General features: G+C 37.1%; 1 protein-coding gene across 1 annotated transcript in view; it reads right to left on the reverse strand.

Moving 5' to 3' along the window:
- MALRD1 (MAM and LDL receptor class A domain containing 1) overlaps positions 1–26742 on the reverse strand; it is a 964362-nt gene that overhangs the window by 6816 nt on the left and 930804 nt on the right. Inside the window, 2 exon segments of the mRNA XM_012556720.1 lie at positions 21099–21195; positions 21293–21375. Coding sequence (XP_012412174.1) covers positions 21099–21195; positions 21293–21375 — 180 coding nt within the window.

Below are 26742 nucleotides of genomic sequence, written 5' to 3' on the forward strand. Positions count from 1 at the left end.
AAAAACCAAAAAAAAAAAAAAAAAATTACAGAAATATTAAAGGGAGGCCTCAGGTTAGAAAATTAGTAACATCAGATAACAACCCAAGACTAGAGCACAGGACAGAACAACCAGATATCAACCCAGATAGTGAACTCACACAAATAAATTAAAGCTAAAACACTGAAAATAGGGAACCATAAGTCAATATGTAAAAGACAACAACACTAAAACAAAACAGAGGGACTTAAAAAGTGTAGACATAGATTTTTCAAATGGAGAGGAAGTCAAGGTGAAATAAAGAAATAAAACACTGGTATAAACTTGGAAAAATAGGGGTAAATATTAAGGTAACCACAAAGGAAACTAACAATCCTACAAGTCAAAATTACTCCTATGACTTTCTGTTGAGTTGTCTAATTCTGAAATTTTGTTGTTAATCTTATGGATTTCTCATTGCTGTCTCTCTATGGATTCTTGCAGCCTGTTTAATTTGTCATTATGCTCTTCTCTAATCTTTTTAATTTCCTCTATTGCATGTTCTGTGTTTTGCTTAATTTCCTTCCTAATTTCTTGAAGAGTTCTGTATATTAATCTTTTGTATTCTGCCTCTGGTAATTCCAAGAAATTTTCCTCCTTTGGAAAATTTCTAGATTCTTTATTTTGGGAGATTGCTGAATCCATCATGGATTGCCTTTATGTGATTTGACATTGACTGTTGTGCCCAAGCCATCAATAAGTTATTATATTTATTTATTTTATGTTTGCTTACTGTGTCCTAGCTTCTTGTTTTGTTTTGTTATACCCATATAGGCTGCTCATATGAGCTAGTTTGATTATTGGCACCTTTGAAGCTCTAATGTTCTGTCACTAGGTTGTTAGATCTGTTACTAAGTATGTGAACTTAAGAGTCTGCCCACTCATCCTGTATGGATTCAGCTCAGGTGCCCAGGTAGATAGCCTCCAAGTGTGTGTGTTGTAGGCTCTCACTTACTGTCCTAGACAGGCGTTGGTGACTGTTGTAGGCACTGGTATCTGGATGTAGCACGGGGACACACTCTGAGCAAGGCTGGGGGGCTGATGGCTGCCCCTGACTAGTCCAGGAGGAAGGCATGTCCCTGTTCCCTAGAGTGCGTAGTTGGATGGGTTTTGTAGCCAGTCTATGAGCACCTAATGCTCTTGGTTTTAAGGACTGGGGCCACCTCTTTTTTATGGACCCCTCTTGCAGGTGGCTAGGTGGCGTGGGTGGAGCCACCTGTCCTCAGGCCCCTGATGTGGGTAAGTGAAGACCCTGCTTAATGGGCAGAGCAGTGTCATATGTCAAGGACTTGCCACTTCATAGCTGAAACAGTTGAAGTTAGAGTTCCGGTATATATTCTGTTGTACTGCAGTAATGAGAGCCTATGCTGTTGAGATGGGCCCACACAAGTCTACGGAGGGGGAAAGGCACTCAAAGTCCATGGATCCCTTATGCCTGTGCCTAGGCTAAGGAGCTGTACCTACCCTGGGTTCCTGGCTTAGGTGACCTGGCAGTTTATTTTTTCCCCCACTTGTTAATTTGTTCACTCTCTAAGGAAGGGAGGATGGCTGTGGGCGTGTGATGGATCCTACTTCTGGCCCGTGGACTCAGCAATTGTTGAAGCCAGTCCAGGACCCAGTGCAGAGCAGGGAGTGGGGAGGTAAATGGGAGAGAGGTTTTTCCCTAAGAGGGGTGTTTTTGATCCATGCAGTAAGCTGTATGCAAGTATTTATCTTTTGCCAATGAGGGCTGCTTCTCACTGGTTATGGGTGGCCATGTAGACTCTCTGGTGTTGGGTCTCTCTTGGTGCAGAAATGCACCTCCCAAGTATGGTTGCTTGCCTGCCTCACGGCTCATGCTGGAGCTGATCAGGCCTGAAGAGCTCAGGCTCTCAACGGGTCAGGTCTGACAACTCCTGGCTGCTTCCAAACTGTCTCTCCCTCCCCTGCTACTCAGTCTGGCTCCTCAATTCTGCCTTTGATGTTCAGGGCTCTCAGACTGCCATATATAATCAATTCACTTGTTTTTTTGGGTCTTTGTTGTAAGAGGGTCCACTGGAAGCATCTGATTACTCTGTCGTCTTAGCCCCGCCTCTACCTTTTACTTCTTGATGAGTAAGCCCATATGCAGCTCTTTCGCAGCTTATTATTTGGAAAGGAAAAAGTCACAGATAAACCCTTAAATGATGAAACAACAAGTATCTGTTAATTCCTTAGGCATTAATTCAATGGTTATGAGTTCTCCAATTAAATTGGTGTTTTATTTTTGGCTTTTACGATTGGTCTTATGTAAGTTTTCAGAGTAGTAAGTGCAATAATGGTTTGGTTAGGGCATGAGGTTATCAGGGTTTCTCTTAAAGTTGAGGCTGGGTAGGGAGTGAAGGGTATTTTTAGATTGGGTCAACATGCTAGCACCAGGGTGTATCAAAGCAAGGGTGTACCTTCAGAGTGAATATGTAGGTATGGGGTATCAAAACAGAATGAGATTTAGAAACTCCATTAAGGATAGACACCAAGCCCATAGACACCAGTTGCTCAGAAAAATTAATCTAGGCAGAAATTGAGCATGAAATCAGGCAGCATGAAGAAACCCAGACCATAGGGCTAGACAGGACAGATGGTCCAAGGACAGGGCAGGCAACCAGAAACTGAAGAGACAGGTTTGGTGGTCAATTGGATAGAAGTGAGGCACAAGTAACACAGAAGATCTCAGTATGAAACAATTTTTTTTTTTTTTTTAGCTTCAGGCTGCTGGGATCCCAGATGATCCATATCAAGATTATCAGGCAGAAATCAGGTAAACTGATAAATTTTCCAGATCTATTCATTCAGCCACTGAAGCTACTTTTCTTCTGAAAGGGTTTTAAATCTTTAATAATTTTACATTAAAATGAAGACAAAAATTGAAGATGGCTAGCCTTCAGGGATTGGGTGACTACATGAGAAGGAAGGTGATACTTGAGGATATGAGTGTGGAGTTGTAATGAAAAAGGAAAGGGTCACAGTATGGGAAGTAGAAGGCAAGCATTGATAAAACTCTGCCTACTCCAGATTTTGTTTATGAGAAGTTTTTTACTTTTCCCAGATCAAAAGTCTTTCTCCCGTTCTTGGGAATCCCTAGATTTTTAGGCTTAGTTCCTAATGTGTTCCGTATTTATATGGTAAAATATCACACTCCTCCCATAGATACTTCCACTTAAGTAAATTTCTAGTGTCAAGTCTATACTTCACTATTTCAAGTTCTCTGATATGATTTTCCATTTTACTTCATTAATTATGAGTTCACTATTCAAATACAAACCATTTTACTTAAAATGATGAACCCTCATATAAGGAAGCCAAAATTGTTTTAAAATGAGGAAATTGTACTGGATGATTATGAAGTTTTCTGCCAGCTCTATGAAATGGTACAATGATATGTTTCAATTATGTTTAAAAAATGCAAAGTTTATAGACTTACTAGTTTGACAGAGACTGGAGAAACCCTGAGAGTATGGCCCCTGGACATTTTACTCAGTACTGAGGTCACTCCTGAGGTTCACCCTTCAGCCAAAGATTAGATAGGCCCATAAAACAAACAATAATACATTCAGCTCAAACATGTATACAAGACTAAATGGGCACACCAGCACAGGGGCAAGGACAAGAAGGCAGGAGGGGACAGGAAAGTTGGATGAATGGAAATGGGGAACCCAAGGTTGAGAAGAGGAGAGTGTTGACACTACGCAGGGTTGGCAACCAATGTCACAAAACAATATGTGTATTAATTGTTTAATGAGAAACTATTTTGCTCTGTAAACCTTCATTTAAAGCACAATAAAAAATAAATTAAAAAAATGTAAAGTTTAACAGTGTATTTTTAAGTAGGCAAATGAGCTTAAAGAGTTGAGATTCCAAAGAATGCAGTCATCTCTAGGCATCAGCAAGGAGTTGACTTAATAGAAGCCCTGAGTAGAGGAAAGGAAGCTGCATGGAATCGCATGGGTTTCCTCTCCATACTCTATCATGTATTCATTTAACAAATAATTAAGCTCCTGTTACATCCAATACTTGTCAAGCCCCCAATATGCATAGGCACTATACAAGCTGGTATTCTGAGAGATATGCCAGTGCAGATCTGAGAAAATTCTGTCTGAAATATTCCAATTTTAATTTAATGAGTTTATTCCTCTAAAGGAATTCACTTCGTGGATTATTAACTGACAAAATTGCTTTAGTGCTGATAAAAACATGGAGGTGTTTATAAAAGATAGTGTGAAAATATTGTAAATGGGCTGTAAATAAGAACAGAAAAGAATAAAATAAATATCCATCCATGTTGCATCCAGTAAATACAACTTTAAGGTAAATGCTTATTTCTTGTAAACACATTTATCTCTAGCATAGTGGGGCTATAAACCCTTAACTAACATAAAAGTAAATTGTAATGCTAATATTGCATTACAATTAATGTAATGAAAATTTACAATGGCAACGTTTGGACAGTTTTAGGGGAGCATCTGATTGCCACTTGAAGTGAATGTCTTTAGACTAAGTAAGTGAATACACCGTTATCTGGGTTGAAAGGAAAACAAGGTGGCAGTAAGCATAGCTGTCACTCTGAATGTTGAATAATGTCTGTCAAAATGGAGACAAGGAAAAAGTGACAGGACAGTGCCTAAAGTGTTCTGGTTGACAAGTCTATGCTTTTAAAAGAAACATCTTTTTACACACATTGTATATTTATTAATAATCTTAATCCACTTTTCTAATTTGTTTTACTGAATGTCTCATTAATTTTATTTACTAGATTAATTGCTATTTTTGGTTTTCAATGGGTGGTTTAATTTCTTTTTGTTAACAACAGAGATTTTTTTTTCTAATTTACTAGTATGTCATCTTGTGTCTGAGAAACTGGTCAGGCTGCTTAGTCAATTCCACCAAACACCTAGTCCCCACTACCATCGCATGGTTTGTTTTCATAAATACGTTTGTATTTGCAAATAGGCTTAGAAAATGCACATAGAAAAACCAGTCCAAAACCTTTGTGCCTATTAACAAAAGTAAAAGAGAATGCCATTTGAGAGGGCTGTGAAGGATGATCATCAAAGTTGTTGCTTCATCAAAGTTGATTGTATATAAAACTCCATTGTAAAAACCTGTCCACTCAAAATATGAGGAATCACACTTAATGAAATTTGGATAACCATAGTGCAGCTATCAAGGTGATTTAAAGGGATAAACACCATAGTTTGTCTATCAGAAGATATTTACTATGCATGGGTGTGGAGAAATTTTCACTCATGCTTCAATAAATGAACTAATTTCTATATATTGGTTCTGAATGCCAGAGAATATACTAAGATCCAAGAAATGATTGCCAAGAGTTAAGTGCCTTTAAAGGCAATGATGTTCTACACTGTGGGGAGTCTGTCCTTAAGATGGTAGAATGATGACATGTTGATATTTATATTATTTATGATCTTTCATATTCGTTTACTTACATTCATCCATCATTTTTAAAGTACATACTGTGTACCAAACAGTGTTCTAAGAGTCCTGGACGCAGAAAGTTTATCAACATACGGCTCCTGGTTCTAGAGCTTCTTCTTAGAGAGTAGCTGGCTGCACTATATTTCTGCCTCTTGAATGAAATTGCATAAAATGCCTACCACAAGTAGATGCTGACCAGTAGTTAAGTGTGATGCTCCTTACCTTCTTTTCTTATTCTTTCCTCCTTTTATTATTTATATCTTTTCTTTTAATCTTCCTACTAATTTCTCCTGATTCCTAAGTCTAGGATCACTGAAGGGACATTGAGATTAAGGAAAAGAATAAGGAGTGGTCAGAATTAGTAACAACAACCATGGAGTTCTTTTTATTTTAAAAATATAATCATTAATTTAGAGCTATAAGGGACCTTTGCAGTCATCTTGTCCATGCTTGTTTTTAATAGATGGGGCAACTGAGGCTCTTCACTCACTAGATTATAAATCCTCTGGAGGTAAGAACCTTGTCTGGCTTACTCATCTCTCCACCACAGCACTTGGTGCAGTACTGGGAAAACAGTAGGGACCAACTGAGCATTTGTAGAAAGAATCACTTAATGAGTGCCTGTAGTCTGAAGGTTTAATGATGGGACAAAATCCACCAACCTGCTCTCTGCTCTTTGTTACCACACCTCAACCTCAGTAACAGACTTCATCAATCCTCAGGGAGAAAAGAAACTTTATTTCTTCTATTTTACCATAGAGTCAAATTGGTATTCAGCTTCCTAGTCCACTTAGCCCAAGACTTTAAGTGGGCTAGCAGCATACATTTGCCCTCTGTCTCTTTCCATTTCTTTTTCACCTGTTTAAGTGCCAGCCCAGAGGAGTAGTGTCATGGATTGAATTATGTCTCCCAAAAAATGTGTGTATCAATTTGGCTGGGTCATGATTCCCAGTATTGTATGATTGTGTACTATTTTGTAATCTGATGTGATTTCCTTATGAGTTGTAAATTCAATCACTACGATGTAATAAGATGGATTAGCGGCAGCTATACTGATGAGGTATACAAGATTGGATAGTGTCTTAAGCCAATCTCTTTTGGAGATACAAAAGAGAAATGTGAGCAGAGACACATGGGAATCTCATACCACCAAGAAAGCAGTGCCAGGAGCAGAGCGCATCCTTTGGACCTGAGGTTCCTGCACAGAGAAGCTCCCAGACCAAGGGAAGACTGATGACACGGACCTTCCTCCAGAGTTGACAGAGAAAGTGTTCCCTTGGAGCTGATGCCCTGAAATTGGACTTGTAGCCTGCTGGCCTGTAAGAGAATAAACTTTTCTTTGTTAAAACCATCCACTTGTAGTATGTCTGTTAGAGCAGTACTAGATGACTAAGACAAGTAGCTTGGGGGCTTCTCTGAAGACAAGTAGATTAAGGTAGAGTAGGCATGGTTTTTCCCTTATGGAAACTGAAAAAGTCATATGTCTAGAGAAAAATTAATTTGGTACTAATGACTTATTTTGCAATATTTGAAAAAGAAAAGTCTGTGTTCCTCATATGTATAGCTATAAAATGATAGGTATGGAACACCCATGTATAAATATCATTGTCTTCAAATGAACTTTCAGCTATGAAGTATTTGATATATTACCACTGAGGAAAACATTTTCTAGCCATAAAAGTACGTTATCAATTTTTTAAAAATAAAGGATCCATCTAAATCATGAAATACGATCATGTCAGTGGTAGAAATGGAATTCATTTATTCTGTGAGTCATTCCTATTACATCAAATTTTGTTTAGCCTGGTCAGTGATGAATCCAGGGTGTCCCAGAGAAGTAAATCTCAATTCTACTCTCCCCATTTCCACCTCTATAATTTTAAACTTTAAACTCTTCAATTAGGTTTTCCCAAATGATTCTAGTCTTGAGACTTAAGAAGTCTAAAGCCTTTCCGATCCGTTAATCTTTAGAAGGTGAAAATAGAATACAAAATCTTCATAAAAATAAAATATTTTAGGATTTCCACTTTTCCCCAAATCTATTTTTAATATTCATTAAACATATTTGTCTATGTAAAGAAAAGATGCTGACATTTTTAGGGGTATTTGTTTCTTAACCAGGGTACTACTGTTAACTAATAATTTTCTTCTCTCATTATCGTAATATCAATAAGTGATGCTCCTTGTTTTACTCTCTGGCTTTATAACCTAGAGAAAGAGTATTTTTGCTTGTTTATTTTTAACTTGTAGCAATAGTAAGAGCTTGGTGCACCATATTGCCTGTACAATTATCAGTGCCAACTGATTTGCACTTATCTTTCTTTTCTTAAAACCTTAGACACATTTTATCTTACACCTGGTATTTGATCATTTACAGTAAAAATTTCAGCCTGTTTGAATAGACTATTTTAAAGAAAAATTATCACAGATTTGAAAATATAGACACTATTTGGTCTTTTTTGTAATTAGGTCAGATTTGAGGCAGTTTACAAAGATAAGACAATAAAAGAATACAAAAAGTAAAAATTAGGTAGGAAATTCGGGAAAGGGAATTTGAGGACAGGAAAATAGAACTGAGCCAGAGGTAAGGACAATACACAAAATGGCTATTGTGAGAGTCTGTATGGTGGTGCAAACAGTTAAGCACTCAGCTAGTAGCCAAAAGGTTGGCCTTTCAAATCCACCCAATGGTTTTGGGGGAAAGAGATCCAGCAATCTGCTTCTGTAGAGATTACAGCCTAATTCATTGGGCAGTTCTGCTCTGTCACATGGGGTCATTATGAGTTGGAATTGACTCAACGGCACCTAACAACAACAACAATATATATTTATTAAAGGTAAGATGTAGATTTGACTTTAAGATTTCAGAAGTCAAATGTAAATAAGATAAACAATCAGTTCCATAAGTCATGCTATCAGAAAACAAACAAACAAAAACAGATGCTTAGAAGCACATCTCCAACTCAGGAGAAAACAGATTTATTGTGAAGGTCTTGCTAGTGTCATCTAATGTAACATAGTAAAAAGATCCCAAAAACATTATTTTAAGAAAATCAGCAATGGGTTTCACTAGGTTATTGCAGCTAATATCTTTTAAAATATCAGTTTGAAACTAACCAAAGTATGCTTCAGTAAAAGCTATCCAGGGGAAGGTGGTGGAAAGGAGGAAGGATTTTATGGGCCCTTGTAGTACAACAGTGCCTGACAGAATTTTATTCTTGGGGCATTTTTAATTGTTTATCACAAAAAAGTCTCTTCCAAGATTACAATTTGCAAAGTATGATTACAGTGTGGCACATTAAATCTGTTATAGGTAGAATAAAATTGTGTAACATCATCAGTCATAAGAAAGAATAAATTGAGTCTCTTAAATCAACTGTATTGAGTGTATATTCCTGTAAAATACTATGTTATCTAACTATTGCTAGACCCCCCCAAAAAAAAGAGAGAGAGAGAGAAAATAATGAAAAGAAAATGGAAATATTCAGCTGCAGAGCTATATAGTGGTCTCTACTTCCAGCTAGATTATTCTTTCTTATTTTTATTTTTTAAAGAAATAAAGCAAATTATTTGAAAGAAGGAAGGGAGGGAGGAAGGAAAGGTGGGGGAGAGAGAGAGAGGGAGAGAAAGAGAGAGAAGAAAGCCAATTTGAAAAAGAAGAGACAAACTATGGGGAAATGTCCATGAGATCAAGTCCATGAGCTCAAGGTTAAGGAATAAACTGAACCAATGTTTGGTTGAAAAGTTCAGGAAAAATTGAGTTTACAAACATAACCAGAAATTCTCAGGTTCACATCCAGGTTCACAAAACCCAACTATTGGGAAACCAAATTTTGCTAAACTCATTTACGTGATGCAGCGGCTGCTATACTTTTTTTCCACTCACTCTGTTCCAGCAGAAAATAAATACAACTGACCACAAAACCTGTCACTGTTTAACACGTGCTTGCTGTGGCAGCGTGTTTAACGGGAACATGCTCAGGAATATGGATGCAATTAGCATGAATAAAGCTGACCCAGGTTCCTGTAACTCTACCTTAAGGAAAACTCATGCTGTCAATGGGGAGCGCAGTCTCCACTCGTCATCTCCTCTGCTGAATGCAGCGTTAGCACACTTACAACCACCTAACTTAAACCAGATGGAGAGCGAGACAGAATCTTTGGAAATGTATTTGATAGCACACTTTGAAAATCTTTCTGACCTAGTAAAATAAGAGTCAATCTCTAGGAAATAATTAGAGAGGAAGACAAAGATTTATATAGAAAGAGGGTCATCACATATTACTGATAATAATGAAAAATTAGATACAACTTACAGGTCTAATAATAGAATGGTTAAATTATGATACACTTACTTGAAAGAGCATTATATAAACCTTTCAAGTAATGCTTTAGAGAATATTTATGGCATAGAGCAGTGATTCTCAAAGTATGGTTACCTAGGCTGTAATCTTTACAGGAGCAGATCTCCAGGTCTTTTCTCCCACAGAGCAGCTGGAGGATTTGAACCTTATTTTTGGTTAGTGCTTTACCCATTGAGCCATCTGGGCTCCTTTGTGGACTCCTAAAAGTCCTAAAACCATTTCAGGGAGGTCTATGAAGTTAAAATTATTTTCATAATAGTAAGACATGAAGAGAAAAGATTCATTCAACTGCAAGTTATCCCTATGAATTTTGTATAATAATAGAATGAATTTTTAGTAATAGACTTTTTCACACTGTCAATACTTGTACTGATAGTACAAATGCAATGGTGGGAAAAACTGCTGCTGCTTTAGCACACATCAAGGCAGTGGAACCAAACTGCACATCATTGTATTCCTTCACTACCAACTACTTTCAATATAATAAATAATAAAAAATAATTCATTTTCACTTAAGAATATCCTTGATGAAGCAGCAAAAATTATGAATTTTATTGAATTTCAACTCTTCAGTACAAGTCTTTTTAATATTTTGTGCATGAAGCACAGTATGGATACTCAGTTCCTTCCTTAGGTTATGAATTCTTACACTTAGTAGGTGCTTGATACTTAATACTTTTCTTCGTTAATATTCTAGGATTTAACTTTCTGATCATGGACTAATTTTGTAGCCCATAGAAGACCCCAGTAATGAGTCTGCCCAGTTCTATATTGTGCCAAGGGTCATTCAGATAGGCATCATGTGGTATTCCTTCAGATTTGCTTTCAGTTTCCACAGAATGGAATGAAGGCCAGTCAAGTATGATGGAAATTCTTCAAAAATACCCATCAATGATATCCCAAATTTAAAGAGTCAGTTGCAAAGTTTCTTGTATGAATAAATTCTAGAACACTAAGGACAAGTAAAGTATTGCTTTGTAATATAAACTGTTTATTTGGGTTCACAATTTAAAAAAATCCTATTGTAGACGGGCTGAGAAATTTTATTTGACAAATTATTTACTGAGATGAATTCTTATGTGCCATGCGTTCAGCATATATATAAAACAAGGATCCATTCTCAAGATGCTCACTATATGTTATTGAGACACCAACCCAAAAGTCAATGTCATGAGTGAAAAACAAGCCCCAAAACAAATTGCCTTGGAAGTCCAGAGGTAAGAGTGGTTACTTGGGCCCAGTGCGATCAGGGAAGGTTTGCAGAGGACACCACTTTTGAGCTTGGCCTTTGAGGATGTCTTTCCTTTATATGTTTCATTTTAATGGTGACAGAAAAAGTAAACCTGGCATTTTTCAGAAATCTTTTCTATGCCCCTTAGACCAATAACTCTTCCATGGCCACTATTAGTCTAGAAAGATGGCAGCTGGCATCATTCATTCTGCCTTGGGCATATTCATCCCATAGAAATTGAATTCCAAGACTTTCATGTATTATTGCAAATCTGCAGATCTCAGCCATCTGATTTTTCATGTGCCCTATATGTTTTTATGGAATGTCTGCCAAGTGTTAGCAAGTTTCAGGACAAACAATGCTGCCCCTGATTTCCAGAGATTTATCAGCCAGTATATTCATAACAAAGGAGCCCTAGTAACACTGTGGTTAAGGCTCGGCTGCTAACCTAAAGGTGGGCAGTTAAAACCCACCAGCTGCTCCACGGGAGAAAGATGTGGCAGTCTGCTTCTGTAAAGATTACAGCCTTGGAAATCCTATGGGGCAGTTCTACTCTGTCCTATAGGGTCACTATGAGTCAGAAATGACTCAATGGCAAAGGGTTTTGGGGTTTATAATTATAACAACTAAGTCCCAGACATTGTTTTTAACCATCAGTCAGTTGTGTGGCCAAGACCACCGTAGAGATAGACTTGCTAAGTGTTTCATCTAATCTTGAATTGTAAGTTAGGCACTTTTTTTTTTAAATTTTTTTTTTATTGTACTTCAGGTGAAGGTTTACAGAACAAATAGATTCTCACGAAACACTAGCACACATATTGTTTTATGACATTGAGTAACAACCCCACGACATGTCAACCCTCTCGCTTCTCGACCTTTTTTTTTTTTTTTTTTGGTGAAAATATACATAGCCAAAGATATACCATTTCAAAAATTTCTATATGCACAGTTCAGTGACATCAACTATGCTGTTACAACTGTGCTGCTATTCTGGCTTTCAATGAAGGTTTACAGAACAAAATAGTTTCTCATTAAACAGTACACATGTTTAGGCAAATTTTTTATTTTTTAAAATAAGCATTAACTCTTTGAGGGAATTCTAATGCAAAAATAAAAGTAGGACACTAGTCAGTCAAATTCAAGGTACCCTAATGGCTGGAAGGCTTAATACATCTGCTAAATTACAACAGGGAATACTTGGGACTCAAAAGGACCAAGCTTAGTATTCTATTTGAATCCAGCAATTTCAAAGCTCAGAGAGAACTTTAAAATAATTTTTCATTTCCCATTATGTAGTAGAAAAAACACTGGCTATAAAAAATATTAATTTAGGTAACACAGACATGCATATTTTAAATTTTTTAGTTACATTTTATATTAAGTGTATAATAGAAAAATATATAAACACATCAAACCCCTAATTTCATAAATATTACTGCTTAGAACAGGGTTAAGTATAAAACTAAAAATTAAGTCTATTAAAAATTAAAAAAAAAAAATAGTAGTAAACAGAATCTGTAGTCATGGCCTAATTATGAGAGTAACCTATAAATGATAGAAGTTTGGGAAACCCTGATTTAGTTCAACTTCTTCTTTTTGTAGATAAGACAATGCATAAAATCAAAATAATTTTCTTCTCCATCCCCCAAACCTGTTTCTCTTCCTGGATTCTCAAATCTCAGTTGGTGGCATCATCATCCGCAGTTGTTTAAGTATAAAACCAGAAAACTCTCTGCCATCTAGTCAATTCCGACTCATAGTGACCCTATATTACTCTTGAATTATCTTTAATACTTCCTTTTTGCTCACCTCCTATATTAAATTACTCACCACTGCTCAGGTTCAAGCTCTCATTGTTTCTCATCTAAACCTTTTGAACAGGCTTATGTCTTCTAGACTGACAACCTCTTTCTCAGTCTTCTCTAACCTATTCTCATGCTCTGTGTTCTGTTTTTTAAACACAGACATGATCTCCTCCTTCTGCTTAAAACACTTTTTGGGCTTGTATCAGTTAAGGCTCCAGCAGGAAATAGCTGACCCCCTAAAACTGGAAAATTTGAGGAGTGTTTGATAAAGGGAATTTACAAAGGGGTAGCCAGAAGACAGAGAAACCATAAGGGACAGTGCAGTACACTGGGATAATAATATCAGGCCTATGAATCCCCCAGCTCCTAGACTGGAAGGTAGGCGAAGAAGATGGGGTTATTGAAAGTAGAAACTGGCTGTAGTGTGCCTGATGCCTCTTTAGAAGCTAGTTGCACCTGTCCTGCAGGGAGGGAGCCCCGGTTATGGATACCCAGCTCTCCCTCTCTTCCCTCCTTCAAGGTGCTCCACTTTGGCCAGACTTATAACCTAATGTCAAATGACAAGAGGCCCATTAATGAAATCCATAAAGTCAGCTGCCAGATCTACCTTCTACCCTTCTCCATTTTGTTTGGTGGAGAAGGGCAGAGGGGCCATCTCAGAGGACAGACAGCATGGCTGTAATATTTTTTAATAAATTGAAATCTCTGTGGCAGGCATTCGAAGCCCTTAACAACCTCTCTACAGCATACCTATCTAAGTATAATCTCACTTGTCTCCCTTCCCTTATTCTATAGCTGTGTGCCATTTTAGAAACCATGAGTTTCCACATTTTCTTTTATTTTCTCGAACCTCTTTTCCTCATCCCTACCCGATTTCTTCATCCTACAAGTCTCAATACAAATGCGACATCTTCTTTATAGCTCTCTTAATCCATCCGTTCAAATTGTTGGCTAGCTCTCCAGACATACCTCCTTCAGGGAAACCCTAGCCCTGCCCTGCACACCTCTCATTCCACTCTGAGTAAGAGAAGCTCTAACTTCACAAAATCCTTGGGCACAGGGCAGGAAGCGGAATGATTCATGAGAGGAGTGAATATGTGACTGGCTTGGGGCAAATGTTCTCTTTCTTTTGGGGCCTCTTTTATGAGCCTTTTCCACCATTGCAGGTCAAGAAAACAAGAGCGGGGATCAAGGAAAAGTATCAGAAAGCAGGCTGCTTAGGCCTCTCTTTAAAACAGAAAAAAAAAAAAAAAAGAAGAAGAATCACACGTGCGCCAATCTGGTTTTTAAGGGGAAGATTTCAAAACCCTGCTCTTAATCTCCCCTATTTTTTTGCTCCAAGTTAACACTTAGCAGTGTTGGCAGAGCATGGTCAGTATATATACAGGGGACCGGGATTTGGGAGTTAGGTTCATGGATCTCAAACTGTGAGAAAAGCTGCACTTCTTGTAGGCGAATGCACATGTGGAGAGAGCAAAGGTGTTGTAAGCATTGTGAGAGGACCTTGTCACTGCTGCTAGTGGAATTCCAGTTTGCTAAGGATAAGTATTCATTTCTGGGACCAAGACAGACTCACTAGTGACACTCTAGCTGCAAAAGCAGCTGAATGCCTTGAGGCATAGAGTAAGCAAATTTTGATTTTTCTAAAAGACCAATATTCATTGCTGGGCCCAGGTTAGGCCTATCCAGGAATCTCAACCTAGAAGAGCAGCTAAACTTCTATCTTTAAAGCTCCACATTAACATAGAAAGCTTTTGCAGTGAGTGAGGTTCTAGCAGAGAGAATATAATACTATGGGGACATGTATTTTATTTGGGGGTCATGGCTCCCCATTTAAGAACCTCAGACATCAAGAGCATCTGTACTTCCCATGCAGTTATTGACAACTGGTCCAGGGCTTGGGATCCTAATCACCTTTCTTTCTTATCAGAAAGATAAACAATTATTTTCCTGATTATTCTTTCTTTCTATTTTACCCCCATAGTACTTTGGTTTACATTTTTATCATTACACACTCATCATAGTCAAACTTATATTATAATTGAGTGTGAGCCAAAAAACATGAGTATCTAGTGACACATTTTTGTGCCCCTTTCAAGACTAGTTCATAGTAAGTCAATACATTTTTGTGGAATTAAATTATGAGATTTGTCCAAGATCACATTCAGATCTTACAATTTCCTACTCAGCAATCTTTCTACTATAACACAGGCTTGCTTACAGTTCTGTGGAATTATTTAGAAACTTTCCCGAATCAAATTTTTAAATGTTTTTCACGTTGATATATCTTATTTCTCAGTATAGCTACATAAAATACTTATTCACTTTCAACTTTGTTAGTTTATTTATCAAATTAACACAATCTTTCATGTGCAAGTGACATGCTGCAGGGTAATAAACAGTCACTTGTTACCACTTTTTTCTCCAGAAAAAGATGAAATAGTCTAAAATAGAAAAGCAGTGGTTTTAATGTTGCTTCAGGTAAGATTAAAAACAAGTGGTCCTCTATTTATTGGTACCTTTTAATCTTGCTTTCTAGGTGTACATTTGATTACACATCTAATTTCTATTACTACAAACAACTCTTGAAGGCTGCCATAGTTGCTGCTTCCTCTAAAATGTCATGAGTAAAAATTGGGTGGATTTTAGACCATGGAGGCAGCTATAGCCGGTACTTTTCAGATATATTTCACAATGACCCCTTTCTCAGCCCCTCCCCACCTTTAGGGTTCCTTGGTAAGGGCTCCCTGCAGTCATGTTCAGAGTATGTGACCTGGCCCACAGCTGGTTTGGCCAGAAATAGGATCTTGAACCAAACTGGGCTAATTGGAGTTTTCCTTTGGAATATAGAACTGGGGCAAAAAGAAACAGATTTAGTCTCTTCATGTGTCTGGAGAGATAATAAGTAATTAACATCATTCTCTAGTAGACTTTTTTTTTTTTTTAATGTGGACAGGGAGTAGAGGAAGTATATCTGCAGAGAGAGAGTAACAAAACAAACAAGCAAAAAGAGGCAGAGATGAGAGGCAAAAGGAGAATTCTGATGGGTCCTGGCCTTGAGGCCTGATCTCATTCATTACTACCTTTGAGCTTCATAAAATGATCCAGGACTTTATATAAAATTCTTTAGTTTGATTAAACCAAGCTTGAGTTATTTTCTTTCCCCTGAAATCAATGTGTCTTCACTAACATATTAGGTGGCAAGTAGCTAACTAAAGGGTCACAAAATGTGTAATAAAACCCAGGAAACCAAATTTCTGAAAACAACTTCAAGAGGCTTGTTCCTGTGCTTAGCATTGTCTGAGTACAGTACTCCATCCTATGTTTTTAAAAAATTAATAAAACATTTTTTTATTTCAAGTCACTGAAGGGCCTCTTCTGTACAGAAAGTTTTTACAAAATCTAGCGGAAAATATCAATGTTAAGGTTTATTTAGGAAGGGCTATGTATTTCCTGCTTTTCTTAATTCCTTTGTATCTCAAAGTTTTGGTATTATTTTCAAGGTGAACTATTGTTATTTCATTTAATCATCTCTTGCCCAAATATTCTAACTTGCTTTAGGGCTTAAACCATTTTATGCAAAAGCCTTTTTTTTCTGAAATTTAATGTGCACATCTTTACTTGAATATAATCACCGGACTTAAGCAATGTTTTTTGCCATGCAGAGAAGAACAGATGATCCTCAATAAATCACAGCAGTCTTTTATTGGGAACCAACTTTGTGTACAACATTAGACGCTGGGGGTATAAAGATAAAAGCTGAAAAATACGGAGGTAGTGTTACAACACTATGTAATAAGTGTTACAACAGTGATGTGGAGGACACCGTTTTGAGAACTCAGTGACTAACACTGATTGGATGTCAGGAAATGTTTGCTTGATGTCAAAAACATATGGCGGGGGATAGCCCTGCCAGGACAAGGATGTGAAAAGCCATGTGTTTTGGGGAAACGGTGAGAGGTTTCCCAAGTGTAGGGTGTGGAAGGGTGGGAATGGTGAAAAACTAAACCTGAGAGCAGCATAGTGAAGCACAGTTGTCTTTGAACATTTTCGCTTGAGTACTCCCTAAACTAATTGTGAAAAACTATGCATCTCCTTTTATATTTTTAAGTCAATATTTAAAATCTTTATTATAAGTTTAGTAGTTGTAAAGGATATAACGTATGGAATACTTTACATTGCTTAAAAAAAAAAAAAAAAACAAAACTCGTTGCCATTGTGTTGGTACTTACTCATAGCAACCCTATAGGATAGAGTAGAATTTCCCCACAGAGTTTTCAAGGAGCGCCTGGTGGATTCGAACTGCCAATCTTTTTGTTAGCAGCCAAAACGCTTAACCACTATACCACCAGGGCTTCCATTACTCTAAATATATTTTCATGAAATCTTAAAGATGAAAATTTAGCTCATTAAAATTATGGAAAACATCTGCCATCTAACCTAAATGACAAAGGCATCCTGCTATCTATCTATCCAATCAGCCAAATTAGATTTGCTTTTTTCCCCCGTAAAAGTCTGACTTCATTGTTCAATTCAAACATATATTAAATCATGTACCAATGACAAAGACTTCAATTAATTGTGATTCCTAAGTCTAAGGAGGAGGTTGGGGGCAGATTTGCTAAGAATCTATCTCTGGCTCCCCTTTCCATGTTATCTTAGCTCAAATCTTTTCTCTTGCTACTATGAGTTTTTTTTTAGGGAGGCTGGAGTCTCAGATTCTTCCTCTGTTTTCCCCCCAGATGATATTTTACCCTCTGAGGTTATTTGTTTTAGTAAGAGTCAGGATAGTTTCCAGGTAAAGGGAAAGATAATCTGAGAAAGAGGAAATGAGAAAGGAGTAGTAGGCCAAATGCATCTTTCTCAATCAGTTACATTTCAGTAGAGAATATATGAAATTTGAGGATCTGCAAAATGACTCCATGGAAACTATTTTGTGCCCATATAGTCTTGAAAACTCTCTGAGAACTCAGGGCAAGCATACTCCAGCCTGAAGACCCCTGGTAGAATGAATTGCAGCAGCTTGGGTTTTGGTCTGCCTAGCATTTGGGCAGAGGCTGGTCTGGTGCGTGGTTGCTTTGAAGATCTCCCTCTCTCTTCAGTCCCACTGGTGGACAACGTAAGCATGTGCCCCCCAGTGCAAGCTGTGGAATGAGTGATTAGCCTATCATAGCAAGACTGAGAATATAGTCTGTGTGATATTTGTTTTGGGCAGCAGTGGAGAAGTAAACCTTTATTTCTGAGAGTTTGGAAATCAGAAGAGGAACCAATTAAAGGGAAGAGGGCAGGGAGGTAAATTGGAAGATTAGAGATAGGGGTTTTCATAGGGATGTTGGACCTCATCTTACATCTGTTAGAGTGGTGTTATTAGGTGCTGTTGAGTCAATTCCAACTCATAGCCACCCTATGTACAACAGAACGAAACACTGTCTGGTCCTGCCCCATCCTCACAATCTTTGCTGTATTCAAGGCCATTGTTGCAGCCACTGTTTCAATTCATCTCTTCAAGGATATTCTTCTTTTTCGCTGACCCTCTACTTCACCAAGCATGATGTCCTTCTCCAGGGACTGGTTCCTCTTGATAACATGTCCAAGCTTTGTGAGATGAAATCTTGCCATCTTCGCTTCTAAGGAGCATTCTGGCTGTACTTCTTCCAAGACAGATTTGTTTTGTTCTTCTGGCAGTCCATGCTATATTCAATATTCTTTGCCAACACCATAATTCAAAGGCATCAATTCTTCTTCGGTCTTCCTTATTAATTTAATGAATCTATTAGGGAGCAGAGGCTAAGACTTGGGTAACTGATTGATTGAGGTCTCCTAAGTAGGTGGTTTATAAGCATGAAAATGCTTCTATTTTTGCAATTATTATTTCCTACCATCAACCCCACCCCACTTCCTGGTCCAATTCACATATCTTGGGCAAATTTCATAACTTTCTGGTCACTTTTAATGATTAAAACATAGTCCAATACACTTTAAAGCTTCTAATTAATATCTTAGGGATTCTAAGCTCTATTTGTCCCCTCTCTTTTCCCCATTACAGACTTGAGGCTTGACCCTGGCTGCTTGGAGTGAAGAAGAGGGTGAGGGTCATGAATGGCTCTGAAACACCTATACCGGCCCCTTTCTTTTTCAAGGGGTAGCTGTTGGTACCGACACCAAAAACAGGGGGAGAGAAGGCTGGAATCTTCTTATACTACTAGTTACTTGTCAGTAGTGGGAAGGTACTTCTCATTGCACAATGAGTTAGTGCAGTTCTGACTTTTTTGATATTTAATATGTTGACATCAGAGTATCTAGAAAAAATTCAGATGTTGAAATCTAACAAATGGTTGAAATCACTGTACGGATCTAGAGCTTAGTAAAGAATTTCAGTAAGAAAGAGATTATTTGAAGCCATTAACATATAGACGACACTGCGAACCTTGGAAATGAATGACATTTCCCATGAAGTATATGTAGAGTGGAAGGGAAGTAAATATAGAGGCAAACTCTGGGTATACCAGTAAGGAATGGGAAGAAGGAGAGAATGAAGAAACTGAAAGGAAAGAAAAATGGCTGAGGAGACAGAAGGAAGATGAAGAGAAGACGGGTAAAAGAATAGGGAAGGAGAAAATGGAAATAAAGAAAGAAAGTGAGGAACAAAGAGTAAGGGAAAGTGTAAAAGTGAAGAAGAATGACAGATACAGAAGAGAGAAAGGAGAGGTGGCTCTGTGAGGCTGTAGCATGATGCCACTAACATTTGCCTGAGAGGTTTCTTGGTAGCCCTGAAGGTGCAGGTTGTCCAACATGAATCTAGAAAAGGTGTGAAGTGTAGCATTCTTTCTGTGTGCTCTCGCTGGTTTTGTTAATATAGTAGCTTGTTTATATACATCTAGTACACAACCATTATGTCAGTTAGTGGCTCATGAGTCTGTCCCACTAGATTACAAACTTCTTTAAGTACAGATTGCTTCTGATTCACACTTGTACCCACATTGTCCGGCATATTGTGGCATATAAAATTAATTGAGGACTTGAGGAATTAGGTAAGATCTTAACAGAAATAGATTAAAAATGTATCTTTTTCTAATGAACATCATAATAACTTGGCCTTAATTAACGATATCAGGATTGGTGCCTACTAATTAACATGATTTAAGGCTGAGGATTTGAAAATTCATCAAGTGGGATTTACAAGTTGACACCAAGGAAACTGAAGAGTTATCCATTGCCCTGTGATACATTGTATTGCACCAGACTTAAATCTCTGACCACAGATGCAGGCATGCAAGAGATAATAAGCCAGACACAAAACATCACATAGTGTATGACTCCATTTATATGAAATATTAAGACAGAAAGGAGATCGGTGGTTGCCAGGGGCTGAGGCGGAAGGAGGAATGGGGAGTAACTGCTTAATGAGTATGGGGTTTTCTTTTGGGATGTTGAAAATGTTTTGGAAACAGGCAGAAGTGGTGGTTGTCCAACATTGTGAATGTACTAGATGCCATTGAATTATTCACTTTAAAAAGGTTAATTTTATTTTATGTGATTCTCACCTCAGTTAAAAAAAAGAGATAATGCATTTAATTTTTAAAATTTTGATTAAACCTTATTCTGAGCCCTTATCTTGCTGAGTTTGTGGGAAAGTCAGTAATTTTCATTACTGGGGTGGCCTGTGTCCCACATGGGGCTGTAGGAAACTCTTGAGGTTCTTATATGGCACTGTAGATTGTGAGGCCCTCTGAGTGACACATAAGCCCAGCCTGCAGAGTTCCTTCGGGAACAGCAGCTCTTGGCCTCCGTTCTGTGCCTTGCATAAGACATTGGAGTCTTAGGCTTCAAATATTGGTGACTAGAGTTTGGCTTCTCCTGTGAGGATCTGCTACCTTCTCCAGATATCACCAGAAAAGGGTGCAGCTGTTCCCCTCTTCTCTGTGTGCTTTGTGGAGAACGCCATGTTCTTTTTTTTTTTTTTTTTTTTTTTTTAGTGTCATCAAAAATGCTCCTAACATAATCTTAAAAGTAAACTTAAGGCTTTTTACTGAAAAAAAAAAAAAAAAAAAAAAAGTGATTATCCTCAGGGGGCCCCTGCTTTCTGCCCAGAAAAGTAAATTCATAAAGTATGGAAATACTAAAGCTTCCTGCATGTAATATGGGGTGAAAGGAGATATAGCAAATAAAAAGTCTCAAAAATTGTTCTGCTACAGTATATTGTGCCCTGCAATTAAAGGCATCACTTACCTTATTCGTAGTTTTCTATTTGCAAGAAAACACAAGACAGCAACTGTAATATGAGTTATCAGGAAAACCAGTCCAATACCCAGGAGAGTCCATATACCTGGAATTTCAAGCCAATGAAACAGATAAATTTGCAGTGAAAAATTAAAAACAGAGAACCGTGATCAAGCGATTTATTTAGTCATAATGTCACCTACTATTTTGCATGTATGCGAAGTCTGCAGGAGGAGGAGGGTCAAATTTGATGTGGCAACGATTTCCTTTCCATCCTTGTCCACAACTGGAAATGAGATAAAATGTGATAGTTAAGGGAGACAAAAAGCATAAAACAAAAAACCTTGAAAGATCTTTTAGCACGTCTGTCATCGAATAAAATGATGCAGGTCAGTAAACAATGAGACATCATGAATGTGGGAAACTTTGATAAGAAACCAAAAATGTTAAACCAAATCACAATTAAATTTTTTTTTATCATAGTTTAAGTGAAAGTTTACACTTCAAGTTAGTCTCTTATACAAAAATTTATACATACATTGTTATGTGACCCTAATTTCTCTCCCTATACTATGACAGCACACTCTTCCTTTCCACCCCTGATTTCCCGTGTCCCTTCAACCAGCTCCTAACCTTCTCTGCCTTCTCATCTCACCTCCGGACAGAAGCTGCCCATTTAGTGTCATGTATCTACTTGAGCTAAGAAGTACACTCTTCACGAGTATCATTTTATGTCCCACAGCCCAGTCCAATTTTTGTCTGAAGAGTTGGCCTCGGAAATTATTTTAGTTCTGAGCTCATAGAGAATCTGGGGGCCATGCTTTCTGGGGTTCCTCTAGTCTCAGTCAGACCATTAACCATCAAAGAATGTTTTCTTCTGAGATCACAATTAAATTTTATTACTTTAATAGTATTGTGTAAGACGACATTTTTCTTAATATTTATCCCCTTACTGACTTTATCCACAAGGTGGGTCTTGGTTTCCACATACTTCTTGTTTTCAGAAATTGACTCATTTTTCACCAGTGTTCAGTATTAAACTTACTTTCATCATCATTTGTCTCAAACCCTAAAGCTAGCACATTTTCCAATAGTGAATAATTTAAGTTCTTTCAGATACCAATAGACATATTCAAATTATAGATGAACTCAAATGTAAATCAGAATGCATATTTCTGTTTTCATTACAAAGCGGTGATCTTTCAAGTACGTAGATTTGGAATTAGGCTAATAATCTCGTTGGACCACCCCTGCTAGTATTCCATTACCTTGGCTTCATTTAGGGGCACTCATGATGGAACTTGTAATACTGTCACACAAATCTCCTTTGACATGGATGGCCCTCAGAAAGTTCATGAATGGAGACTAGCTTGTGCATTTAAGGGAACTAAGCCTCTAAGCAATAAACATGTCAGAATAGTCCTAGTAAAATGTGTTTGCATATGGGTATGAAAGCGAATGTGCACATGCTTGTTTACCAGAAATAACAAGATATAGCTTAACAAGGGCTTGGTTGTATTTCTTGCCAAGTTCACAGTACATGCTAAAAAACAGGATTGAAAAAAAGTTTTTAAATGTTTATGTTTGAAAGCTGGGTAATGCTTCTTCATCACACAGTAATTGCATTTTTTCTCTATATATTTTTTAAATTTGAAAATCTGAATGCTCAATATCAGTTCCTTCACAAAAGCAATTTCTTAAAGTATAAAGAGCTTAGCAGTTCAAAGAAGTCTGTAAAAATGCCTTCCTTTCCCTAAGTAAATATTCTTTTTTAAAAAAGAATATTAGACATCTGATTGTTTTGAAGTCTCTGAAATTCAAATGAAAATATGTTAGAATTGTTGAAACTTGGAGTATTTGTTTTTTACTCTCATGACTCTTAAGGTTTATTCCTTGTGGATCCTCATTAGACAGTCTGGATCCTACTTGCACATCTTTCACGTGTGCACAGAATTGGTCTGGCCTAGAAACGGGGCATTTTTTTCAATCTGGGTTAAATGGGTTCCTGTAGATTTTGAAACTGCTATTTCATTGGCATCAAGGCTACTATAATCTTCACCTTAGGCAAAATGTAGGCATTTATTAAGATAAATTCAAGATGAAAGTAACTTGGAATACCAGTTCAAAAATAATGGGGAAAATCCCAAACCATATGGAGAAATAATGAGTGTTATATCTATCTACATATAAAATGGTGATGAGCTAATACAATGCCGAGTGACCCTTTCTTTTGACGGATCCTTAGGGACTTCAACTAGATGAAAATTTTGATGTTAGTCTTGCAGAAAATAACAAGTATAGATAACGTGGAAAAAGGGAAAAATAGCTAAAGACAGAAAAACTTATTTTTTAAAATGTACATGTAAAAATAATGGGAAATAACCTTTCTTCCAGTAGGTACATAAATACATATCCCTTTACCTTAATCAACAGAACAATTATATTATAAAATAGATCAAAGTAATGTAATCCTATCGGCCAATATTAGAAAAGTAATAGGGAGGAAATTATTTTAATGGTGTAAATTAGTTTCAAATCATGCTGAATTTTCATCATTTTGGTCAAAGAAGTTTGAATTTAAAAAAGTATGAATGAAATTTTGAGTTACATACTTATACTATAAAATCTTCCAGAGTAGTTGATTATTTTAGAGGAAGTTATGTATACTGCCCCAAAGAGACCACTTAACTACATTTTGTGCGTTAGTCTGCCATCTGGAAACAAAATGTTTTTTAAACATGTTTTCAAAAGGGCTTCTTTTTTATAAATTTCAGTCGATTTTAATGAAATTTGATACGTAAGTAGAGATAACCAAGATTTTTAAATCATACTCATAAATCTATGATTGAAAAACTTATTAATAAATTCTAGTCAATTAGTCATCCACATAAATGAATAAATTGTTGCCTTGAAGTAAACATTGAAATATCCTAACCAAACTGATTCCCATTCATCACTTCCATCTCCACCTTTTTCCTTTTAAACATTTTCATTTAATATTCATCAAAATAAAAGGTAATACATGCTTGAAGTAACAAGCAAAATTATGTACAAATACATGCTAAAATACTATCCTTCATTCTCATATGCAAGGTTATACCCCTGAAGTAAATAATGTAAACAGCCAAGGATATCTCCTTCTTCTTCCATTCATTTCATCATCTCATTGAATAGTTTCAACACACATACATACACACACACACACATACACACATACACAGAGGTATGTATGTATGTATGTATGTGTGGTGTTTACATTTCTCTGCAAATTCCTTTTTCTCTCAATGCATCATGGACTTACTAAAGGTTAGCTGTCTATACAAACAACCCATGCAGAAAATATAATTTTTGGAAATTAGCATATCATTTGTACAGTTTTTTAGTTCTGTCTTTTTATTTTTTTTCTTATCCCTTCTTTTTCCTCCTTCCCCATCCTGTACCTCAAGGTTACCCATATTAGCAATCTAGTATTTATTATTTCATATATTCCTATATAATTATTCACAATATTTCAACAAATTATTTACTTTCATCTAAGTTTTTATGAATCTTTTAAAATTTAAATTAGTTAAATTAAACAATTACCAAACCAAAAAAAACCCGCTGCTGTCAAGTCAATTCTGACTCATAGCACCCTATAATACAGAGTAGAACTGCCCTATAGGGTTTCGAAGGAGCAGCTGGTGGATTTAAACTGCTGACCTTTTGGTTAGCAGCCATAGCTCTTAAGCACTGTACCAGCAGGGCTCTATGTGTAGAAGAACATTGTTAGCACTATACTATTTTAAAAGTTTAGTGAGTAAGATTAGCATAACAAATGAAAAGTAAGAGAATGTCTAACCTGAAGGGATAATGCAAAGATTCGCTTTTTGGTAGCATGTCAGTTGTTTTTATAGTTGGTGAGGTTGAAGGGTGAAGGCTCTTATGGAAGAAGTAGCATAGGGAAAGGGGGTCAGATATGGGAAGGCATTCATTGTGCTCAGCTAGGTAGATGCCAACCAGGAAAGACCAGTCTAAGTGAGACATTTTAGAGGTACTGCTGTAGGGAGCTGGGTGATTGGTAGAGAGGGCTGGGTGTGGGGAGTGTTGTGTAATTGTCTGATGCCAGGAATGAGGTACCTAAAAGAATAGGGCAATTAGATTAACCTTATTAACTTGACAATTTAGGACTAGAATGGCCCTTTCTTGGTAATGTCTTAACTAATTTCTGACTAAACAAGGCTGAATCCAAAAAATGATTTTACCGCTTGAGTAATCCAAAAGGATCCATAAAGGCCACAAACATTATATCATGCTTATGCTAAGTGTTAGATATATCATCCTAAATTAGAAAAATTGTTTGATTTGTTTTGAGGTTGAGACAAAAGAAAATAAATATTAGATACAATGTAATTATTTTGGTAGCGCAGTGACTAAGTGCTGGGCGCAGTGGTTAAGCGTTTGGCTGCTAATCAAAAGGTTGGCAGTTCAAATCCACCAGCTGCTCCTTGGAAACCCTGCGGGGCAGTTCTACTCTGTCCAACAGGGTCGCTATGAGTTGAAATAGACTTCATGGCAATGGGTTTGGTTTGGTTTGGTTTTTGCTATACAAAGTTTGGTGGTTCGAATTCATCAGCTGCTCTACAGGAGAGATATGGCAACCTGCTTCCATAAAAATTACAGCCTTGGAAACCCTATGGGGCAGTTCTACTCTGCCTTATAGGGTTGCTATGAGTCTCAATTGACTTGACAGCAATGGGATTTTGTGTATCCATAGATAGTCATGAAATTAGTTTAATTAATAAAACTATCAAGTTTAACAAAAGGGAAAAAAAACCACTTGTTCTTATTCAGAAAGCACCCACAAACAAAGAGTATATGAGAAGTGTCTGATTTATTTTGAGCTTTTATGGAGGTCTGTGTTTTACCACTTATTTCATATACCTAATGAGGGTAAAGGATTCTCTGGGAGGTGAAAATGGTTAAGTTTAAGTGCTGGACTACTAACTGAAAGGTTGAAGGTTCAAACCAACCCAGAGACACCTCAGAAGTAAGCCCTGAGGATCTGTTTCCAAAAGGTCACAGCCTTGAAAACCCTATGAAGTGCAGTTCTACTCTCTACACATGGGGTCATCATGAGTAGGAATTGGCTTGACGGCAACCAACAACAAAAACAACAATGAATGTAAGTCTAACATCGCATTTCAGCCTTATTTTTGGAACAATAGTAGTTGAAACTATTATGCAATTAGAGTGCATGTTGTGGTTGGTTCCTCCAAACTCATTTCACTACCCATCCTTGTTCCCTTTCCTCCACCAAATTGTACAGTATTTTTACAGTTTGGTTGGGATCGAATCTCAATTCGACTTCCAGAGTCATCCTATTCTCCTTGCTCTAGTATTAGCTCAGACCAAGCTCATCACCACATGACATTCCTAATTAACATTGATAGACATGGGCACACATTTGTTCAGTAACAATTTTGTCACAAGGGATACATTTTGAAGGATATTTCTAGTATGAATCACCCTCTCCCTAATTCTAGTACGAAAGAAGAAGCATGTGGTCCTGCTAAGTTCAATAGTAGTGTCACTACCATTTTACTACAAAAGCCACCCTGAGAATAAAATCAACTTATAGGAAGACAGAACCTAAGAAGTCATTAAGAAATGG

Source organism: Trichechus manatus, unplaced genomic scaffold, assembly GCF_000243295.1.
Source record: "Trichechus manatus latirostris isolate Lorelei unplaced genomic scaffold, TriManLat1.0 scaffold00075, whole genome shotgun sequence".
Lineage (NCBI taxonomy): Eukaryota > Metazoa > Chordata > Mammalia > Sirenia > Trichechidae > Trichechus > Trichechus manatus.